Source organism: Aspergillus thermomutatus (assembly GCF_002237265.1).
Source record: "Aspergillus thermomutatus strain HMR AF 39 chromosome Unknown NODE_102, whole genome shotgun sequence".
NCBI lineage: Eukaryota > Fungi > Ascomycota > Eurotiomycetes > Eurotiales > Aspergillaceae > Aspergillus > Aspergillus thermomutatus.
In genome coordinates, this window is record NW_020798151.1 from 18016 (window position 1) to 35835 (window position 17820).

The 17820-nt window shown below is 51.2% G+C and overlaps 7 protein-coding genes across 7 annotated transcripts; 3 read left to right on the top strand and 4 right to left on the bottom strand.

The window, feature by feature from the left end:
• Positions 1-177: 177 nt before the first annotated feature.
• On the bottom strand, positions 178-1855 carry CDV56_102796 (glycosyltransferase family 1 protein; the record flags this gene model as incomplete). The annotated part of the gene is made up of 3 exons (XM_026756415.1): positions 178-568; positions 633-1262; positions 1314-1855. 3 exons carry the CDS (start codon positions 1853-1855, stop codon positions 178-180), a joined length of 1563 nt encoding a protein of 520 aa, XP_026614177.1.
• Positions 1856-3371: 1516 nt separating this feature from the next.
• CDV56_103176 (MFS transporter) lies at positions 3372-5246 on the bottom strand (the record flags this gene model as incomplete). Its single annotated transcript, XM_026756795.1, has 2 exons — positions 3372-3793; positions 3845-5246. The coding sequence occupies 2 exons, from the start codon at positions 5244-5246 to the stop codon at positions 3372-3374; spliced, it is 1824 nt and encodes a 607-aa protein (XP_026614178.1).
• A 2034-nt stretch (positions 5247-7280) lies between these two features.
• On the bottom strand, positions 7281-8385 carry CDV56_103597 (F-box protein; the record flags this gene model as incomplete). Its single annotated transcript, XM_026757216.1, has 4 exons — positions 7281-7387; positions 7447-7827; positions 7902-8268; positions 8335-8385. The coding sequence occupies 4 exons, from the start codon at positions 8383-8385 to the stop codon at positions 7281-7283; spliced, it is 906 nt and encodes a 301-aa protein (XP_026614179.1).
• A 792-nt stretch (positions 8386-9177) lies between these two features.
• GAL7 (UDP-glucose:hexose-1-phosphate uridylyltransferase) lies at positions 9178-10506 on the top strand (the record flags this gene model as incomplete). Its single annotated transcript, XM_026757413.1, has 4 exons — positions 9178-9278; positions 9337-9521; positions 9585-10350; positions 10401-10506. 4 exons carry the CDS (start codon positions 9178-9180, stop codon positions 10504-10506), a joined length of 1158 nt encoding a protein of 385 aa, XP_026614180.1.
• A 216-nt stretch (positions 10507-10722) lies between these two features.
• On the bottom strand, positions 10723-11218 carry CDV56_103944 (Erg28 family protein; the record flags this gene model as incomplete). Its single annotated transcript, XM_026757563.1, has 2 exons — positions 10723-11085; positions 11156-11218. The coding sequence occupies 2 exons, from the start codon at positions 11216-11218 to the stop codon at positions 10723-10725; spliced, it is 426 nt and encodes a 141-aa protein (XP_026614181.1).
• A 272-nt stretch (positions 11219-11490) lies between these two features.
• Positions 11491-12584, top strand: CDV56_104018 (ketoreductase; the record flags this gene model as incomplete). The annotated part of the gene is made up of 2 exons (XM_026757637.1): positions 11491-11667; positions 11724-12584. The coding sequence occupies 2 exons, from the start codon at positions 11491-11493 to the stop codon at positions 12582-12584; spliced, it is 1038 nt and encodes a 345-aa protein (XP_026614182.1).
• A 3118-nt stretch (positions 12585-15702) lies between these two features.
• CDV56_104448 (sugar porter family MFS transporter) lies at positions 15703-17495 on the top strand (the record flags this gene model as incomplete). Its single annotated transcript, XM_026758067.1, has 3 exons — positions 15703-15913; positions 15972-16084; positions 16140-17495. The coding sequence occupies 3 exons, from the start codon at positions 15703-15705 to the stop codon at positions 17493-17495; spliced, it is 1680 nt and encodes a 559-aa protein (XP_026614183.1).
• Positions 17496-17820: the final 325 nt, after the last annotated feature.

Here is a 17820-nt window from a genome sequence, read left to right on the forward strand (position 1 = left end):
CCGCGCGGTCCGCACGTTCCCACCTGAGGTAGATCAGAATCCGAATCACGACTGACGCGCTCCCCTATTGAACACCTTGTCTAACCGACCCCTACTTTGAGAGTAGGGGTCGGTTAGAAGCCGAAGAAGGATGCCCAGCTCGCCAGCTTCATTCATCTTCCCTCTAGTACAAAGACGTCAGTCCTGCGAAGTAAGCTCCTCTGGAGTTCTCTCCTCGTTTCTGACCGGCACCTGCTCGACGTTCTGCTCTTCTGCATGGTCCTGCTGGTTCTGGTCCTTCTGGTCTTGGCCTTGCTTTTGAGTATTGATAAACTCGATGATCTTCTCGCACGCGACGACACGTCCTTCCCGAGGTCCCAGCAGGGAGGCAAGGACTTTTGCGTTGGCGAAGATCTTGGGGCTGTCGTTGCTGGCTAAGATTCGAATTAGAGAGCGTCCCAAGTGCTTCCCATTGATGGCGGGAGCGGTCTTTCGATTGGCCCAGATACCGATTTTCAGCCACTCAACACGAGCCGCGAACTCGTACGTGTCAAACCACACAGGGAGGATGACCTGGGGAACGCCGGCCCTGCGAGGTCATCATCGTTAGTCGAAGCTGTAAGGACAGAAGTGTTGGTGCTTGCAGAGCTCACCTGATTGCTTCATGGAACGAGTTGGAACCACCGTGGTGAATGAGACATTCAATATGGCCGCTCATCAGGAGGGTTATGGGCTCCACACGCAGCCAGTCGGTGATACGCACGCGTCTATCTGCGATAGCGCCACGAATGCTCTCGAACGCCTTGTCATCAACCTTGATCTCGGGATTCCACTTCAGTTTCCAAAGGATCTGTGTCTCGGGTCGTCTATCGAGCAGAAGAGCGATGCCTTGAGCGAACTGTCTCGCCGTGACATTATCAAAGACGACATGAGAGCCAAAGTTGGCCAGGACGGTTGGTGCCCGCCTGGCCCACCTGGCGAGATCCGCATTCTCTGTTTCCAATGCGCCCCAAGGACGAATGATCGGGCCACAGAGGGTGAAGTTACCCGGGACACGGCGAGAAAACTCGTACTCTTTTCTGGAGGGGACCAGAAAAGGAGTTTTATCGCCGGAAGGAGAGATCATTCCCGGAGTCTTACCGCTGAGCTCGTTCGCGTTACGGTATTTTTTAAGCTCCTTGAGCTCGGATGACTTGTGGATGGTCAGCCCGAGACCCAGCATCAGAATTGTATTTGGGATGATTCTGTGAAGAGGCAGAGGGTACGAATAACCGGAACAGAGTCTATTCGATGGTGTCAACACAAGAAGTCACTGCAAAGATGGAGCTACTCACGCGGGCACCCTCCAGAAGTTCGCCAGCTTCGCCTGGCAGTGGTCCTTGAGAGTATTGGGGCTCAGGACGAGATATGGGATCTTCAACTTGAGGCACGCATCGATGGCCGGGGCAAACAATGGGTCAACGACTACAACAGCAGCTTGGACTTCCTGTATGACGAAAAAACACTGGAAGTAAACCGCCATGTACTCGCTTCCGTTCCAGGGCGCGATGGCCGTGATTAGAACAGACTTGTACGCGCTCATGGCGCCCCTCAAGCCGACACGATGAATGTTGAAAGTACCACGGTTACCGACCTTCTGGAAGTACGCGTCTTTCATCGACAGTCCGCACAGCATATGGAAAGTGGCTTCCTGCTGAGCGGATGCGAGGCTTTTGGCACGAGCATTCATCCTGGTGACAGCTGGGCCTAGAGCTGGGAAGGAGCCGATATGCACATCGTACTCGGGACGAAGGAGGAATTCGTGGATGACAGCCAGACTCACGGAGGCCTGTCCCAGCTCACTGTTAGTGAGGAAGAGGACTGTGGTTTTCTCCATCTTGACTGGATCTTGACTGCAATGAACTTGTGATGAGATTTAACGAAACAAACGAGACTTGATACTGAAAGATGATACGTGAAGCAACAACGTTCAGCAACGAAAGATGAGAGAGATGGGTGGTTGTGGAAGAAAGATGAGGGTGGTGGGTGATGGAAGAGGAGAAAGAGAAGAGAAAATTGTGTTCGTGTGTTTGGATAATGGGGTGAATCGACTCACACAGGGCACATGACGCCTAAGTGCGCTGTCATGGCGATGCGATATCTCGGCGTCGTCAGAAACTGCTAAGTGCTGAAGCTTTACACCCCATTGCAATACTAGCCCTGGTGGTGATGTACTAAGTTAAAGAAGAACCATTTGGCCGCGCGGGCCGTGTGCACGAAGCTACAGGCGCAATCCTCTTTATTCTATCTCCATACACTGATTTCTTTATGCTTTTCGGGATGAGTACAGCAACAAGAAAGCCAGGACATGACCAGTACTGCTCTACCGACAATAAGAAGACTCTCTTGCTCGTTGTCATCCAACTACCGGCCGCTCCGTTGCCACAGCCCCTACAATGTAGGATCTATAGACATGATCACTCACCATATCATCCGTCGCAGCATAAGAAAGAGAAGCCAATTGCCCAACGGAAAGACCCATGATTTCACGGAAGCAGCCGAGACTCAGATGCACCTCTTGCTAACTACTACTTGACTCTTAGGAACTCTGTGATTGCTCGACATTAGAAGACCTACCCGAATCCCCGATGGCTGACAGATCCATGACGACGGATCTATCAAGCAACTGACGGCTTCCGCAATACTTGACAGGGAAACGTCAGAGTCATCTCAGTCCTTGATGATGACATTTGACCAAAGCTTGCCCACAGTTCATATTAGAGAGGTACTGCGGCAAGCCTGCATGGGGATTACAGGGATGCGTGTACCCTGTCATCGTGCCCTATGGAAACTTGACGCCTCATGTATGTGTCTGCGCAGGCATGCGAGCCGATAGGCAATCGTTGCGCAACCTCGACTTACGCTAATACAAAGGGGTTTGATGATCAGAGCTTGAAAGTCTTGAGTATAAGACACCGCTACGCTAATCTCTGATCAAAGTAGTCTTCTTGAACGAGGGATGTACTACGTTACCCGTGTGTCTAAAGTCAATGGTGTACCTTGCTTCATTGACCGATGTCAGGCAGACTTCTGATTGAATGTTGATTAGGTTTGAGGGAATATTCAGCAGTCCGATCTCATCTATGTACAGTTGGGTCAGGGATGAATATCTTGAAGAGGTCGTGGGTATCTTGAAGTATCCCTTAGACAAGCGTTCTGCCGGACATGTCCTGCAGCATAGCACTCTAGCTCTATTCAACAACAAGCCAAGAATATGTGCAACCATTATAGCTATGAATCTGCGCGGTGAGCAGTAAGTCAATTGAACTTGATGGAGAATGAGTCAAGTCATAGAAGCGAGACGTGAGGCATCATTTAGATATGACAAGCTAATGCACAACCACCCTATCCAACTAACCCTGCTGACGATGTCCACTGATAGCAGAATTACGAGTGTTTATTCGGTCGATATCATACGGATTCTCCTCGTACTGAGTCGCCGTGCGGCCCAGCGAGCGCCCAGACATCCTCGACGCTCGAGACGCCCTCCTACTCATATCGTTCGCAGAGGAAACACTAGACAGGCTGCCAGTCTCACTATCGCTTTCCACGTCAATCGCAGCAGCTTCGACCTCGGCATTGGGCTTCTCGATTACCGGCTCTTCGCGCCGAGCTTCCTGCTGATTGCTCTGTGCAAGACGTTGCATGAATGCTTCGGCCTCGGCGGCGTAGCGGCAGCGCTTCCGGATGCGCGCGCCGTATAGATAAAATACAATGGGTATCGGGACGCAGGCTAGTGCCAGGAACGCAGGAATCGACGACGCCCAATGAATCCCTAAAACGCCGTTAGCAAGAGTCAAACGAAGGGTGACATCACGTGACTTACCCAGCCCTGAGTAGAGGTAGCTCGTGAAGAGCGGAAAGGCTGCGCCAAAGAGAGACCGGAGGGCGGAGTTTGCTGCCAGAACAGACGCAGAGTAGATGGTATATGCGTCGATCAGGTAGTTGAATACGCTGAGAAACACGAGAACTAGCCCGAAACCAAAGGGTGCTCCGGCGGCAATCGAGGCCATCCAGTGAATCGAGGGGGAGTTGGTCCAGGCGAACCAGAAAAGGCCGATAGGCAAGGCAATAGCGCCTACGATACTTGGCGGCAGACGGACTTCGGGAGGAAGGCGACCCGTTGTTTGTCTGCACAGTTTGGCGTAGTGCATGTTCTCTGGAAATGTATAGATCACAGCGATGACCATACCGACCAGGATTCCTAGGAAAGCCAAGCCTCCGATACCCTCGTTCCAACCGCGGGCCTCCTGGAAGACTATTGGAAAGGCGGCAAAGCAAAGGTATAAGATGCCGTAGATGATGGCCATATATATGCAAAATAGAAACACGATAGGCTCACGGAACAGAAGACGCCATGGCCGCGACAGTGCTGTTGTCAACGTCTGCTGCAGCGACAGCTTGCCTCGCTCGATGTCAAGCTTACTACGGTAGACCTTGCCACTAAGTTCCGAGAGCTTTTCAGCGCGTCTGCGCAAGAGAACTGGGGCGTATGTTTCTGGCAGAAACACACAAAGGCATATCCAAATGACACCCGAAAAGATGGCTAAGAACCCTTCCACCCAGCGCCAACCTGCGCCAGAGCCGAGGAAACCTCCGATGATTGGACCGATAGCTGGGCCGCAGAGAGGTGCGGCAGAGAAAAGGCTGATAGCAATGCCCCGTTTGGCGGCCGGGAACATATCGGCAATACTTCCACCTGCATTGCCAAAGGGAGACGATCCGAAGAAACCAGCCAAGAACCGCAGTATGATCAATGTTTGGATATTCTCAGAGCCGGCACATCCAGCATTGAAGGCAGTAAGCAAGCAAAAAGTGATGGTGAAAACGTTGCGACGACCAAATACTTCGCTCATCGGCGCCCAAATCAGCGGTCCGAACGCAAAGCCAAGAACGAAAAGGGATATTCCCAGAGTAGTGACTTCTCTGGAAGTTCCGAACTCCTTCATGACCTGGGCCATACCTCCCGAGTAGGCAGAGGATATCAACGCAATCGTCAGGGTAGTCAAGGAGACCAGGATTGTGAGCGACCATTTCAGGATAGAGCTGAAATTCATCGGATTGCGCGAGTCATTAGGAATCCAAACAACAACAAAGGGATCATCATCGGTGCCTCTTCCAGCGTAAGGATGATTGATCACTTCGGCGGTGACCACCTTTTGATCAAAGACCAAGCGCCAATACGGGATCTTGGAGGCTTGAGGCGCCTCGCCTTCAAAGCCCGCCATAGTTGGCGCGGCGACTGCAGTAATATTTTGTCAGAGACCGCATAACTGGGTCTAGAAAAGTCCATGAAACTCACCTCTCAATTTCTGATTCGAATTGAGACTGCAGAGATCATTTGACCCGGGCTCTGTTCTCTGAAGATTAGGATGACTCTTTTCTTGGATGCGTCTTCATCTTCTCTTCTCGCTTCGCAACTTATATGAAGATTGTCAGGAATGTTTTGAACAACCGGAAGACACAATGACATGATATGAGGTATCGAGTACCGAAAGAAGCCTCGGCAAGAAGCGAAAGACAAAACGAATTGATTATTCCAACATATTCACGAATCAGAGACTGCAGAGATCCAGTTCGTCGCCTGAATCTCAATTAGTCAATATACCTTACGCAATGATACTAGAAAGCTTGAATATCATTTGTAACGCTTTGTAGATTGCGGGTCCGGTATCCGTGAGATGAAAGACATAGAAACGCCTCTTTCTCCACCAGCACTCTTAAATTCGAAGTCAAACATATTGATCCCTACCAGTGACCAATACAGTTGACATTGATTTCTCGGATACCGGCAAGATGTTGGATGCCAACGAGAAGTTCGATCTCTATAAACACATTCGAACATCGTGGTAACTGGTAAGGTCACCCTAAAGCTGGTTGATTCCTTTTCTCGCTTGGAGAAACAAGCAACGGGACCCAGGGCTCGGCAACCGGGCCCAGGGGAGTGTACCTGAAACCGATAAAATAGACCGGATTGCCCGAGAAGCAGATCAGAGTCTCGAGATGTATATGCTCACGACATGAGGACTTGAGCATCGCCCTCTCTGTTATTATCAAGCCTCCTTCTTCTCATGATCATGATACTCTACCCCTTGGAGAATAATGCTGCTTCGTTCGCCAACTCCGAATTATCATGGACGCGAAAACCAGAAACCGGCAAATCTTGCCGATGAGCGGGCCTGGCCCACCACGTAGGCGAGCTTCAAGATTATACCCGGAAGTTTACTGCCGAGCCAATTGAAGATGATATTCTGGGTTCTCAAGCGCAACGCCAGGGTTTGTTGGACAGCGTTAAGTTGCTTCTTCTGGTTGCTTCTGGAGTGCATAACTGAGGAGTAATTGTGAACAAGCGACGAGTCCTGGTTCGACGACACGATTCCTTTCGCAACGTAGCGTTTTGGCGTGGAGATCCAGCACACAGCCCTTCGGTGATTCCGCGAACTGGCTGTAGGTTTCTTATGTGGAATGTAGAAGAGTTCCGAAGTCGAATCAACGACGAGCTCTGCGTCTTGTCAGTCTGGCAATTCTGGAGTCAGAGTCAGTACGGAAACAGCAGGCTACCAGATAAAAAGACACAACATGCCTCTTCTGAGTGGCAGGATTCTAGATGCGCCTTTATGGGTCTCGATCATGATGATTATGTATATTTGCCTGCGGTGTGTGGAAATATCCAAGCAAATCTGGTAGCTGAAGGTCAGCAGTTGCTGCACGGTAGGTGAAGTTTGTTCAACGTGAGAAGAGGAGCTGCACATGGCTACGAAGGATGCGGTCGAACATCCACCATCATTTGCTACAGGTTCGTCGAGAAAGTGATTATAAAACAAGCATTGACCTTGACGTCTTTAGAAATATTGTCATCAATTGCATAGATGAAAAAGTGCCTGTGAAATCAAAGCATCAATCACTGGATATACCGTGCTCCTACGGCCTCAACGTTCAAGAGAAAGACATAGATGGACTGGCGCAGGGAATGGTTGTCAAGTATCGTCTACCGACAGAGTGTCCAACAACATTTCGAATCAAACTGGCGTGTAAATAGTCTATCCGAAGAGGAAATAGATATCCACTTGAAAATTCTATATCGTTGCATATAACAAGTAACTAATGGAAATAGGCAAGCCGCACCATTCTCTGCAATTTCGAGAGTGCGTCCTGCATATCCTTCGAAGCCCTTTTGCATAGTTTGAGAAGCTGTTCCCCCATTCTAACGAGGTATTCGCGAAGATTCATGATAGGAATAAGCATGTGTTCATCCTCAATTTCTATTCTGCCCGAACCTGAGTGAAAATCACCGCCCGGGTGTAATCTTGCTGTTCCTGCTGTGACTGTTCGACAGTCAACAACAGGCGTGTGGTACGGATATGCACTTCTGCAGTCCATAGTTGTCAGCATCGGCTCTGGCTCGATGGAGTAGCGGCAACACCAGACCTTCAATGTCAACCTCATAACTAACAGGTGGCATCTCATCACGATGCACAAGAATTGGGAATTGCTGATGGGAGACCTCCTTCTGTCGTACTCGAAGCTTGAGACCCACATTCCTGCCTGCATCGACCCATAAAATCGGACCGTCGCTCGAGTTGCCGGGGGCATTGTTACTGCTCCTCTGTTCTTGATCCCTCAACCAGTCTCGGAAGAGCCTGACCACCCCGTCTACGACCTCGATGGCACTCAAAAGGAGATTAGTTCCGGGCATTACCTTCACCACACTCACGACGACGCATAGCTGGGAGAAATTCTCGAAATCTTCGATGTTGACAGGTCTTGTCACAACCGGATCCTCTTTGCTGAGTTCACCCTCAAGGAGGTCTATCAGACTTGTTGTCAGCCTGATCCAAACACCTGGCTTACTTTCTTCCCGGTCCGCCACGCAAGTCTCATACCTGAAGATGGAAGCAGCCTCGCTCCACTAGCTCTCTGCTCAATGGTCACTTCTGGACGAAATCGAGAATACAGAGAGGTCAGCCTTCCCAGTCGCTTGGCCGTGTCTACATCCTCGTATAATGAGCCCTTCCCCTCATATCGGTCGCTTAAGCCGTCTGTGCCAAGATACTTGCAGAACACGTGGGGTTCGGTAAGCTTAGAGCTCGGGTGAAAACATTCGAGGATAAGCTTGTACTCTTTCAGGGCCGCGGCTATCAGTAGACGATAGTGAATGATGCGTAAGACCAGGGCATGGAAGCGATGGGAGACAGTCGTCAAAGAGAGCAGGTCACGGGTGGAGAAGGGAGATAGGATGTGGACAAAGACCTAAGAGTTCAAAATGGGGGATGTTAGTCTACAGGGGTATTTAAGACCATGATCTCTCAGGAATACCTCATTTGGCAGAGAGTATAGATGAAGTTGCGAAGTCTTGCTGGACGCCATTCTGCTGTCTAGTCCAGACTCGATGACGCGGGGACCCCGGCTTTGGGACGGGGTTCATCGACAAGAGTGACGGCGCATCATTAGAGTCACTTGGAACATGAGACTGATCTCTCACAATCTCATGAACAGGCACAGTTTGAATATCACAAGCAGACCAGAGCGTTGTTGATAAGCTCAGCCCGTCCTTTCTTCCTCAGAATTGCCCCTCATTTATCCGAAGTGCCCTTAGAAGCTGGAACTACCGACGTCAGCCCGAGTGTGTTCGGCCTGGCGAGGGAAAATTCGGCTGCCCGTTCTTTGACAGGAAAATGGCCCGGTCTATGATGTAGCCAGCTGCCAAGGGCAACATGGTTAAATTGAATTTTACCGAGGCCAATACTGAGCTCTCGTCACTTGTCCTGATCGATTGCGCGGGAATCGGGTTATTTAACACCGTGGGACATTGTGGTATGCATTCGACCTTGAGTCAATGAACACGTTCAAATGAGGACATGCGAACAAGCAGTAAGCATACTCAAGGGCAGCTATATGTAGACTGGATGTCTGATCTAACAAAAGATCCCCTGATCATATTCAGCCGAGCGCGTGTTGAGTGTCACAGTGAATCGAAACAAAATGTACCGGGCGGAGACCCCGCGACAACTTTTCCGGAGCCCCGCCTCGTGGTTGGGCAAATGACATTGAACTCTCCTCTTGCTGAACAGTTTTCCTCCTTCTTTTTTCTCTTCTCTTCAATTCTTACGTCCCTTGGTCTGTTCATTCTTTCGTTGAAAATCCCCTGAATTAGCTACAATGGTTGAAAGCGTTCTCGACGACATCTCGCACCGAAGGTTCAACCCCCTCCGAGGATCTTACATCCTAGTTTCTCCTCACAGGACTAAGCGCCCATGGCAGTAAGTTGAAAAATATCCTTGGCCAATGATAATCACTGACTAAGTGTCGCGCAAACAGAGGACAGCAGGAGAGCCCCTCCAAGACCACCTTGCCCGCTTATGACCCTGCTTGCTACCTCTGCCCAGGTAACAAGCGCGCGCAGGGAGACACCAATCCCAAGTATGAGAAGACCTTTGTCTTTGTCAACGACTACAGCGCCGTCAAGGAAGAGCAGGCTTCTTATAACCCTGAGGGCGGAGATAGTGCGTTCCCAGATGCAGAGACGAGGAAATGACGGAGCCCTCACTAATGCGCAATTCTTCTAGGTGTCGAGTCATTCTTTCTCAAGGCGGAACCTGTAACGGGCAAATGCTATGTGTTGACCTTTTCTGCGGCCCATAACCTCACCTTGGCAGACTTGTCACCAGCCGAGATCGCCCCTGTCATTGACGCATGGACTGAGATCTACTCGGCCCATTTGTCGCCCAAGTCACCTCTGGCAGGCGTGGCTCCTGCGACCACACTGCCTCCCAACTCCCCCACCGCCAGCTTGTCCCAGCCCAAGGAGCAATACCGGTACATGCAGATCTTCGAGAACAAGGGCGCTGCTATGGGCTGCTCGAATCCCCACCCCCACGGTCAGGTCTGGACGACCAGCTCGCTGCCTGAAGAGCCAGCAATGGAACTGGAGCAGCTGAAGAAATATCGACGGGAGCACCCAGGCAAGCATATGCTGGAAGACTATGCTGTTTTGGAAAGCCAGAAGCAGGAGCGCGTCGTGTTTGAGAACCAAGCTTTCCTGGTTGTATGCCCGTGGTGGGCGACCTGGCCGTTCGAAACCATGATCGTCAGCAAGAAGCACAAGCGCGCGCTCGTTGACCTCAATGAGAACGAGAAGGCCCAGCTGGCCGAGGCCATCGCCGAGATCACCAGGCGGTACGATAACCTCTTCGAGACGCACTTTCCTTACAGCATGGGCATTCACCAGGCGCCGCTCGAGGGCAGCGATGAGGAGATCGAGTCTTCGTACCTGCACCTGCATTTCTACCCTCCACTGCTGCGCAGCGCAACCGTGCGGAAATTCTTGGTTGGGTAGGTTCTCTACAACTCGCGCCTTTGATATATCTGCTAATCGACTCCAGCTATGAGATGATGGCCGAGCCTCAGCGTGATATTACCCCTGAACAAGCGGCTGCGAGATTACGTGGTTGCGGAGGAGAGTTGTACAGGAAGAATCTGGACGGCTGAGGCAGAGTTAGAGGAACGCAACGTTTGTATACATGATTAGTTTTGTGCCAGGAATACCCATATTCTGTCTGAGAAGGACGGGTTCGGCTCCGGTCTCGGTCTCGGTTTCGGTCAGCTTAGTACCGAGCTGGTGAGACAGAACCTCAAGCCCCAAAGTTGTAGATGAGATATCCATGTCCATTTAGAAGGTAAAAATTGAGGAGCCTCATTCATACCCTACGCAGAGAGATAAGCTTCCCTCTGCGACAACATCCAGGCCAAGGTCGACGACGCAACAATCAACGGGCTCACAAACCGCCCCTTGAGCTGCGCAGTACCGAAAACCAACCACTCGCCGACAAAGTGGACAAGGGCAAGACCGAAGCTCCAGATCGCAAGGTCGTATACAGCGGGAGTCGTGATGTTGTAGGCGGCGTACATCCGGATGACAGCAGAAAGGAAGGTCCAGGTGCCAAAGGTGCGGGAGGATAGAGGGCTCGCGAACGAGCGGCCATCAGCGGTTCTGGCGTTGTAGAGCTGTGCGGCGTAGTCGTCTGACCGGTAGGCTCCGAGGCTGTTGGCTGCAGAGACGACGGAGACCTGTTCAGCAAGATGGTCAGTTGTGATTCTGTTGGGATTCTATTTGCAGAGTCGAGCAGCCAACGCGTACCAAAACCAGCCATTTGGGCAGAAGACCCTCGAAAGGGGGTAAGTAGGAGAGGAGGTCGGTCATTATATTTGTATGGGAGGTGCAATCGGTATTTAAATTCGATCAGGTCAGAGCGAGCAGTTTTCCTGGCATATGCGTCTACCTTGTGGACGATGAGGGTGACCAGTAGACTAAAGGGGCCGAGGATGTCCGCTCTTGGCGCGATCAGCTTACTTCCCCCAACAATTTTGACTTCTCCGCGTCCGGCGTGCTCCTTCAATTGACATTGTACTAATTTCTGCTGAAAACCTTCTTTATCCCACAACTGCAGTGTCAGTAAGGGAGAGCTCGTCACCATGGAGTTCCTATCGAAGCATACGGCTTGTTTGTCCAATTGGGGGCTCAACCTTGAGCCCGGCCTGCAGACTGTGGGCGCAGCGGTCTTGCTTACGACAGGGAGCTTGTTTATTGCTTCGCGAGTTTTAACTTTTATCAGAGTGCTCTTGAGCTTGTTTGTGCTTCCAGGGAAACCGGTACGTGAAATACTACGCTTGATACTTCAATCGGCTTTCGTACTGACAGTAGTCAGCTCCGCTCGTTCGGCCCCAAGGGTAGCTGGGCAGTGGTCACAGGTGCCTCGGATGGATTAGGCAAGGAATTCGCTCTGCAGCTCGCTCGTGCCGGCTTCAACATTGTGCTCGTGTCCCGGACTGCCTTGAAGCTCGCCACGCTGGCCGAGGAGATCACCACCAAACACTCCGTGCAGACCAAGACGCTGGCAATGGACTTTGCCGCCAACAACGACGCCGACTACGAGGATCTCAAAGCGATAGTGGATGAACTGGACGTCGCCGTCCTGATCAACAACGTCGGCAAGAGCCATGACATCCCTACCCCGTTCGCGCTGACCCCCGAGGACGAGATGACGGATATTGTGACCATCAACTGCCTGGGCACCCTACGCGCTACTCAGCTGATCATCCCCGGCATGATGCAGCGCAAGCGCGGTCTCGTCCTGACGATGGGCTCGTTTGGCGGTCTGCTCCCCACCCCTCTACTGGCTACGTACTCTGGCAGCAAGGCCTTCCTGCAGCAGTGGTCGACGTCTCTGGGCTCCGAGCTCGAGCCGTACGGCATCACGGTCGAGCTGGTGCAGGCGTACCTTATCACCTCTGCCATGTCGAAAGTGCGCCGGACCAGCGCCACGATCCCGGACCCGCGGTCCTTTGTCAAGACCGTGCTGTCCAAGATCGGTCGCAATGGAGGCTCTCCGGGCTATGCGTACAGCTCTTCGCCATACTGGAGTCATGGTTTGATGGCCTGGTTCTTGACCTGTGTGATGCAGCCGATGGGCAAGTTGGTCGTCGGGCAGAACAAGTCAATGCACGAGGCCATTCGGAAGCGTGCATTGCGTAAGGCGGAGCGGGAGAAGGGGAAGAAGAGTACTTAGCTGGGAGGATAGGTTGGCTTCAAACACGTAAGATTGGTTGGTACGGACTTTTCATAAGATAGCTAATGTGGGTGACTGCATGTGGATTCGAGATCAACGTCGGAGGACTGATAAGACTATCAACAAGAATGAATGACGAAAAAGCATTGTTCGAGTACGCTCCACTATAGACACTCTGTATGGGACAGTCGACGGGATACTTCATAGAACTGTCTTCCAGGGTACAGATGCAGTGCTCATGTTACGACGTCAGCAGGTAAAGGCATGGTCAATGGCACAAGCCTCTACTACATTACTCCCTGCTATAGAATGTATAACGTCATGATATACAGAGTGTCTCAGGATAAGGTCTTGAGGATGCGAGCCAACACACTCATCTTAGGATGGATCCTTTGAAAAATGCTGGTAGTTTAAGTGCTGCCCTGAACCTCATCTAAACTAAATCAGTGTTTGCCAAGTGTATCCTCTTGATTGAACCAAGCTGGGATCTGGTAATTGTCTCGATGGTATACATCAGATCAGCCTGCCTTGGTCATCGTAGCGTATACAACTCTCCAACACATGGTATGCAAGCATCATAAGATCAGTGGATGCTATCATGGATAGAAAATGGTCCTTCCAAGTCAAAGCTAGCATGTGTCCAGCAACTGGCCTATAGCGAATTTGGTGAAGTAATCCATGCCATTCTGATTATGCAGTGTGCTGAGTGCGAATTAGTGTGACTGCAAAACAATAATGCATAACGCGCCATCCTTACATCTCAACTCCAGAGTCCCGACGTCTCATCATCAGACTCGGATATCCTTCTGTCTACGTTGACCGAAGCAACGTAATAAAGCTCGCAGATCGTAAAGGTTGCATGATCATTTTTGCGCTTTTCAGATAGTGTACTAGGCCTATACAGGGCGGGCAGTCTACATCATGAGACTTGTGCATCAGACACAGAGCTACAACAGCCAATATTGCCACTGTCCAGAACTGATTTTTGCAAGGTCGCCTCGACGTCCAAGACTAGTATCTGCATGAGTCGGCCCGTGGCTTTACCGAGTTGAGTGAAGCGGCATGCCGAATCTCACCGCAGTCTGAAATGGTCAAGTAGACTGTAATCTCGCAGGAACCACGTCCTGAGAACGAATGAGAAATTCCAATCTCAGACAGACCGGCGAAGTTCCGAAGTTTGTCCTGTTCCTTTCATTTGCGTTTGCATGGTGCAGCTTGCATGGTACGGTACGTCAGATGGATCCTCCGTTGATGTCTAGACTAAGGTAGGTTAGGAAAGAGAAAGCCAAGCTCAATGGCCGACGATGATGCTGATCGCCTGGTTATGGTATCTAGATTGATTGGATGGCTGTTACGGAAGACTTCGGACACTAAATATAAACTGCATAATCGTACTTGGTTATTTTCAGTTACTGGTCCAGTTGATCAACGGATGCGCCCCGTTGACTGATTTTTCTTTGGCGGGTCTGTGGTCCCATTGAGGAATCAGGAGACGATGCTGAGAGATTATGGTCTAGGTGCTTCTCAAGAGCATTAATTTTTGATTTACGATGGAAAGAGATGTGCATTTAGGCATAGTTACAGAATTTCATGAAATAGACGAGACAGTTAATCCTACAAGACAAGGGATACACACTACGGTGACTGCACATACCATAAGATCATAAGTTAGTGATAGAGATAGTGAGGCACTATTAGGTACTACAAAGATGGGCCCACTAATGACTCTTCTCTACCAGATCCACCATCGGTGAGCTAGAAACAGAGAGTGCAAAATTTTCGTGGCTCGGGCTGGTCTGGTCTTGCTGATCATTGCTGAACCGAATCGGCACACCGAAGTCTTCAATCCCGAGTCCGACTGAGCTTGCCGATCGGTCGGAGTCCGTCGCTATAGAAATAATGTCAATCAGAATCAGATCAGCAGTTCAGAACACTATCTGCCTATCCTGAGGATATCGCTCTCGAGGATTAATCCTGGAGTTATAAGCGGTGACTAGAATCCATATCTACAGACATTACTTCGTATAGTGTATAAATATACCGCTCCCTCCCTCCACCACTTTTTCCTGCTGTCTTTCTTGGTTTCTTGTCCTGCTCTCGGCATCGTCTTCTCGGGATCAATGAGCAAAATTCTTCTCTTCCCGATGGCTCCACTGAGTGATCTAGTGGTCAGCTAACCACAAGCTAGGCGCTGCTCTAAAACCTCGAATACGCCATGATCTGCCTCGACCTTGGAAGGTTTCGCTTGGCCGCTCCAGTCCTTAAGTACTTGCGTGTAATAATACCATTTACTTTTAGTCAATGTTATCAGAAATATGAAGAAATCAGACACAAGGGAGGGTCCATGTGGATCCCCTGCTTGATGATGCTCTTTCGCTGGCCTGGATTCTGAATCAAGGGATCTGAAGGGATACGAAATGAAACCTCAAAGGAGTTGCAAACTTGCAATCACTGACAGTCGTTGGATATCTACCACGTACGTAGTATCTTGAAGCCTTACACTACTACTTCTAGGACTATACAGGCAGTATGTGTCAATGTAATTGAAAGTCTGCTCACGTGGTGTCCCAATCGGGAAATGCCCGTGGCATCACGGACTCTCCGTTGACTTCTCAGACTCCATCTGCATCATCATCGCTTTCCAATCACATTCGTGCGTCATGTCTCCAAATTACTTCCGAGTTCCAACCATCCAGGCACAATCCCATGAATAACGCCCTTCACTCTGCATCGTGGAAATCACCTGTCCTCCTCTTCCTCCTCGCCTCCCACCTTCTCCACTCCCCACTAGAATTTTCCAAGAACACCACCCCTCGTTCTGGTCGACGCTCCCCCTAGCTTCACTTGTCTGATGTCGCTCCATACCGTCCAATCATCCCAAACGAACAATTTACCTTCCGACTCTTCCAGATGGGGTCCCCATCCATTGTTCCCCTGCCATGCCTCTGGCCCATGGGCGTACCCCGGGTGGAAATCGATAATGCCGAAGATTGAAGACTTTTTTAACGCTCTGACTCCGTATATAATTTCCCCTTGACCCCCCTTTCTCTTTACCATTTTCCTCTCTTCCTTTTCTGTATCCCCGTGAGACTTTCCCCCCTCTGGAAGAACCGCCATCATGGGTGTCTCCAATCTACTATCAAAGTTCGGCAAGCCTGCCGTGGAACAGCATGAGGACTCCCAGGCTTCCACTCCTGCTCGTGCGGACTCGACGCTGGAGAAGGACAGTGGCATCGTCGATGACAGTCCCGTCAAGTATCTCACATGGCGGTCCTTCATCCTCGGTATTGTTGTCTCCATGGGTGGTTTCGTTTTCGGTTACGCAACTGGTAAGTCCTCTTCCTAGGCTTTGTCTCATCTGTTCAATCGCTCACAATATTCCTACAGGTCAGATCTCTGGTTTCACCACCATGGATGACTTCAAGAGACGGTTCGCAGAGGTCCAGCCCGACGGATCATACAAGTTCAGCAACGTTCGTAACGGTCTCATCGTCGGTCTTGTACGTGGTCATCCTGTATAAACCTCGCCTTATCCTTGACTAACCATCCGAACAGCTGTCGATCGGTACCATGATTGGTGCTCTGGTTGCTGCTCCCATTGCTGATCGCATGGGTCGCAAGTTCTCCATCTCCTTCTGGTCTCTGATCCACATTGTCGGTATCATTATTCAGATGGCCACCGATGACAAGTGGTACCAGGTTGCCCTCGGCCGTTGGGTGGCCGGTCTGGGTGTTGGTGCGCTGTCGAGCATCGTTCCCATGTATCAGAGTGAATCGGCTCCCCGTCAGGTCCGTGGTGCCATGGTCAGTGCCTTCCAGCTGTTCGTGGCCTTCGGTATCTTCATTTCGTACTTGATCAACTACGGTACCGAAACTATTGAGTCGACCGCCTCCTGGCGCATCACCATGGGCATTGGTTTTGCCTGGCCCCTGATCCTCGGTCTCGGAACCCTCTTCCTGCCCGAGTCGCCCCGCTATGCCTACCGCCATGGCCGCGTTGATGAGGCTCGCAAGACCATGTGCAAGCTCTACGGCGTTGGCCCCAACCACCGCGTGGTTATGCAGGAGATGAAGGAGATGAAGGACAAGCTGGACGAGGAGAGAGCGGCCGGCACCGCTGCCTGGCACGAGATCTTCACCGGTCCTCGCATGTTCTACCGTACCGTTCTGGGAATCGCCCTGCAGTCCCTGCAGCAGCTCACCGGTGCCAACTTCATCTTCTACTACGGTAACAGCATCTTCACTTCCACCGGTCTGGACAACAGCTACGTCACCCAGATCATCCTGGGTGCCGTCAACTTCGGTATGACCTTGCCTGGTCTGTACGTCGTCGAGCACTTTGGCCGCCGCAACAGTCTGATGGTCGGCGCCGGCTGGATGTTCATCTGTTTCATGATCTGGGCCTCCGTCGGCCACTTTGCTCTCGACCTGGCGGATCCGTCGAACACCCCCAAGGCCGGTGCCGCCATGATCGTCTTCACCTGCTTCTTCATCGTCGGCTTCGCCACCACCTGGGGTCCTATCGTCTGGGCCATCTGCGGTGAGCTGTACCCCGCCCGCTACCGTGCCATCTGCATAGGTATCGCCACCGCCTCCAACTGGACCTGGAACTTCCTCATCTCCTTCTTCACCCCCTTCATCTCTAGCTCCATCGACTTCGCCTACGGTTATGTGTTTGCTGCCTGCTGCTTCGCTGCCGTCCTTGTCGTCTTCTTCTTTGTCAACGAGACCCAGGGCCGCACCCTTGAGGAGGTCGACACCATGTACGTGCTGCACGTCAAGCCCTGGCAGAGCAGCAGCTGGGTGCCCCCCGAGGGTATCATCCGGGATCTGCACGGCCCCGCTCCCGAGGAGAATCAGAAGCAGGAGGGCCAGGTCGAGCACAACGAGCCCACCGAGATCCGGGAGTAAACATCTCGACTCATGTACAGTATTATTGGGGATAGTTCTGCAGTCTTTCTTCATAGTTGCAAAATGCATCAGTTGGTTCGCTTGAGGTGCATACTCATCGCAAAGATACGGCGTTTCAAAGGTTCCTGGGAGCATTCGGACCATCAATCCAAATCAATCTCATATCCATCCTGACTCCTTAAAACAAACCACCCTAAAGCACTGTAGATGCCTACCCTCCGTCATTCGAGCCGCAGCCTGGAGTCGCCATCTGGTAGACTTTCGTACTTTCAATCTTGGCCTATCAACCCATCACACCCCAAGTATCGTAGTCTACGCAGAACTG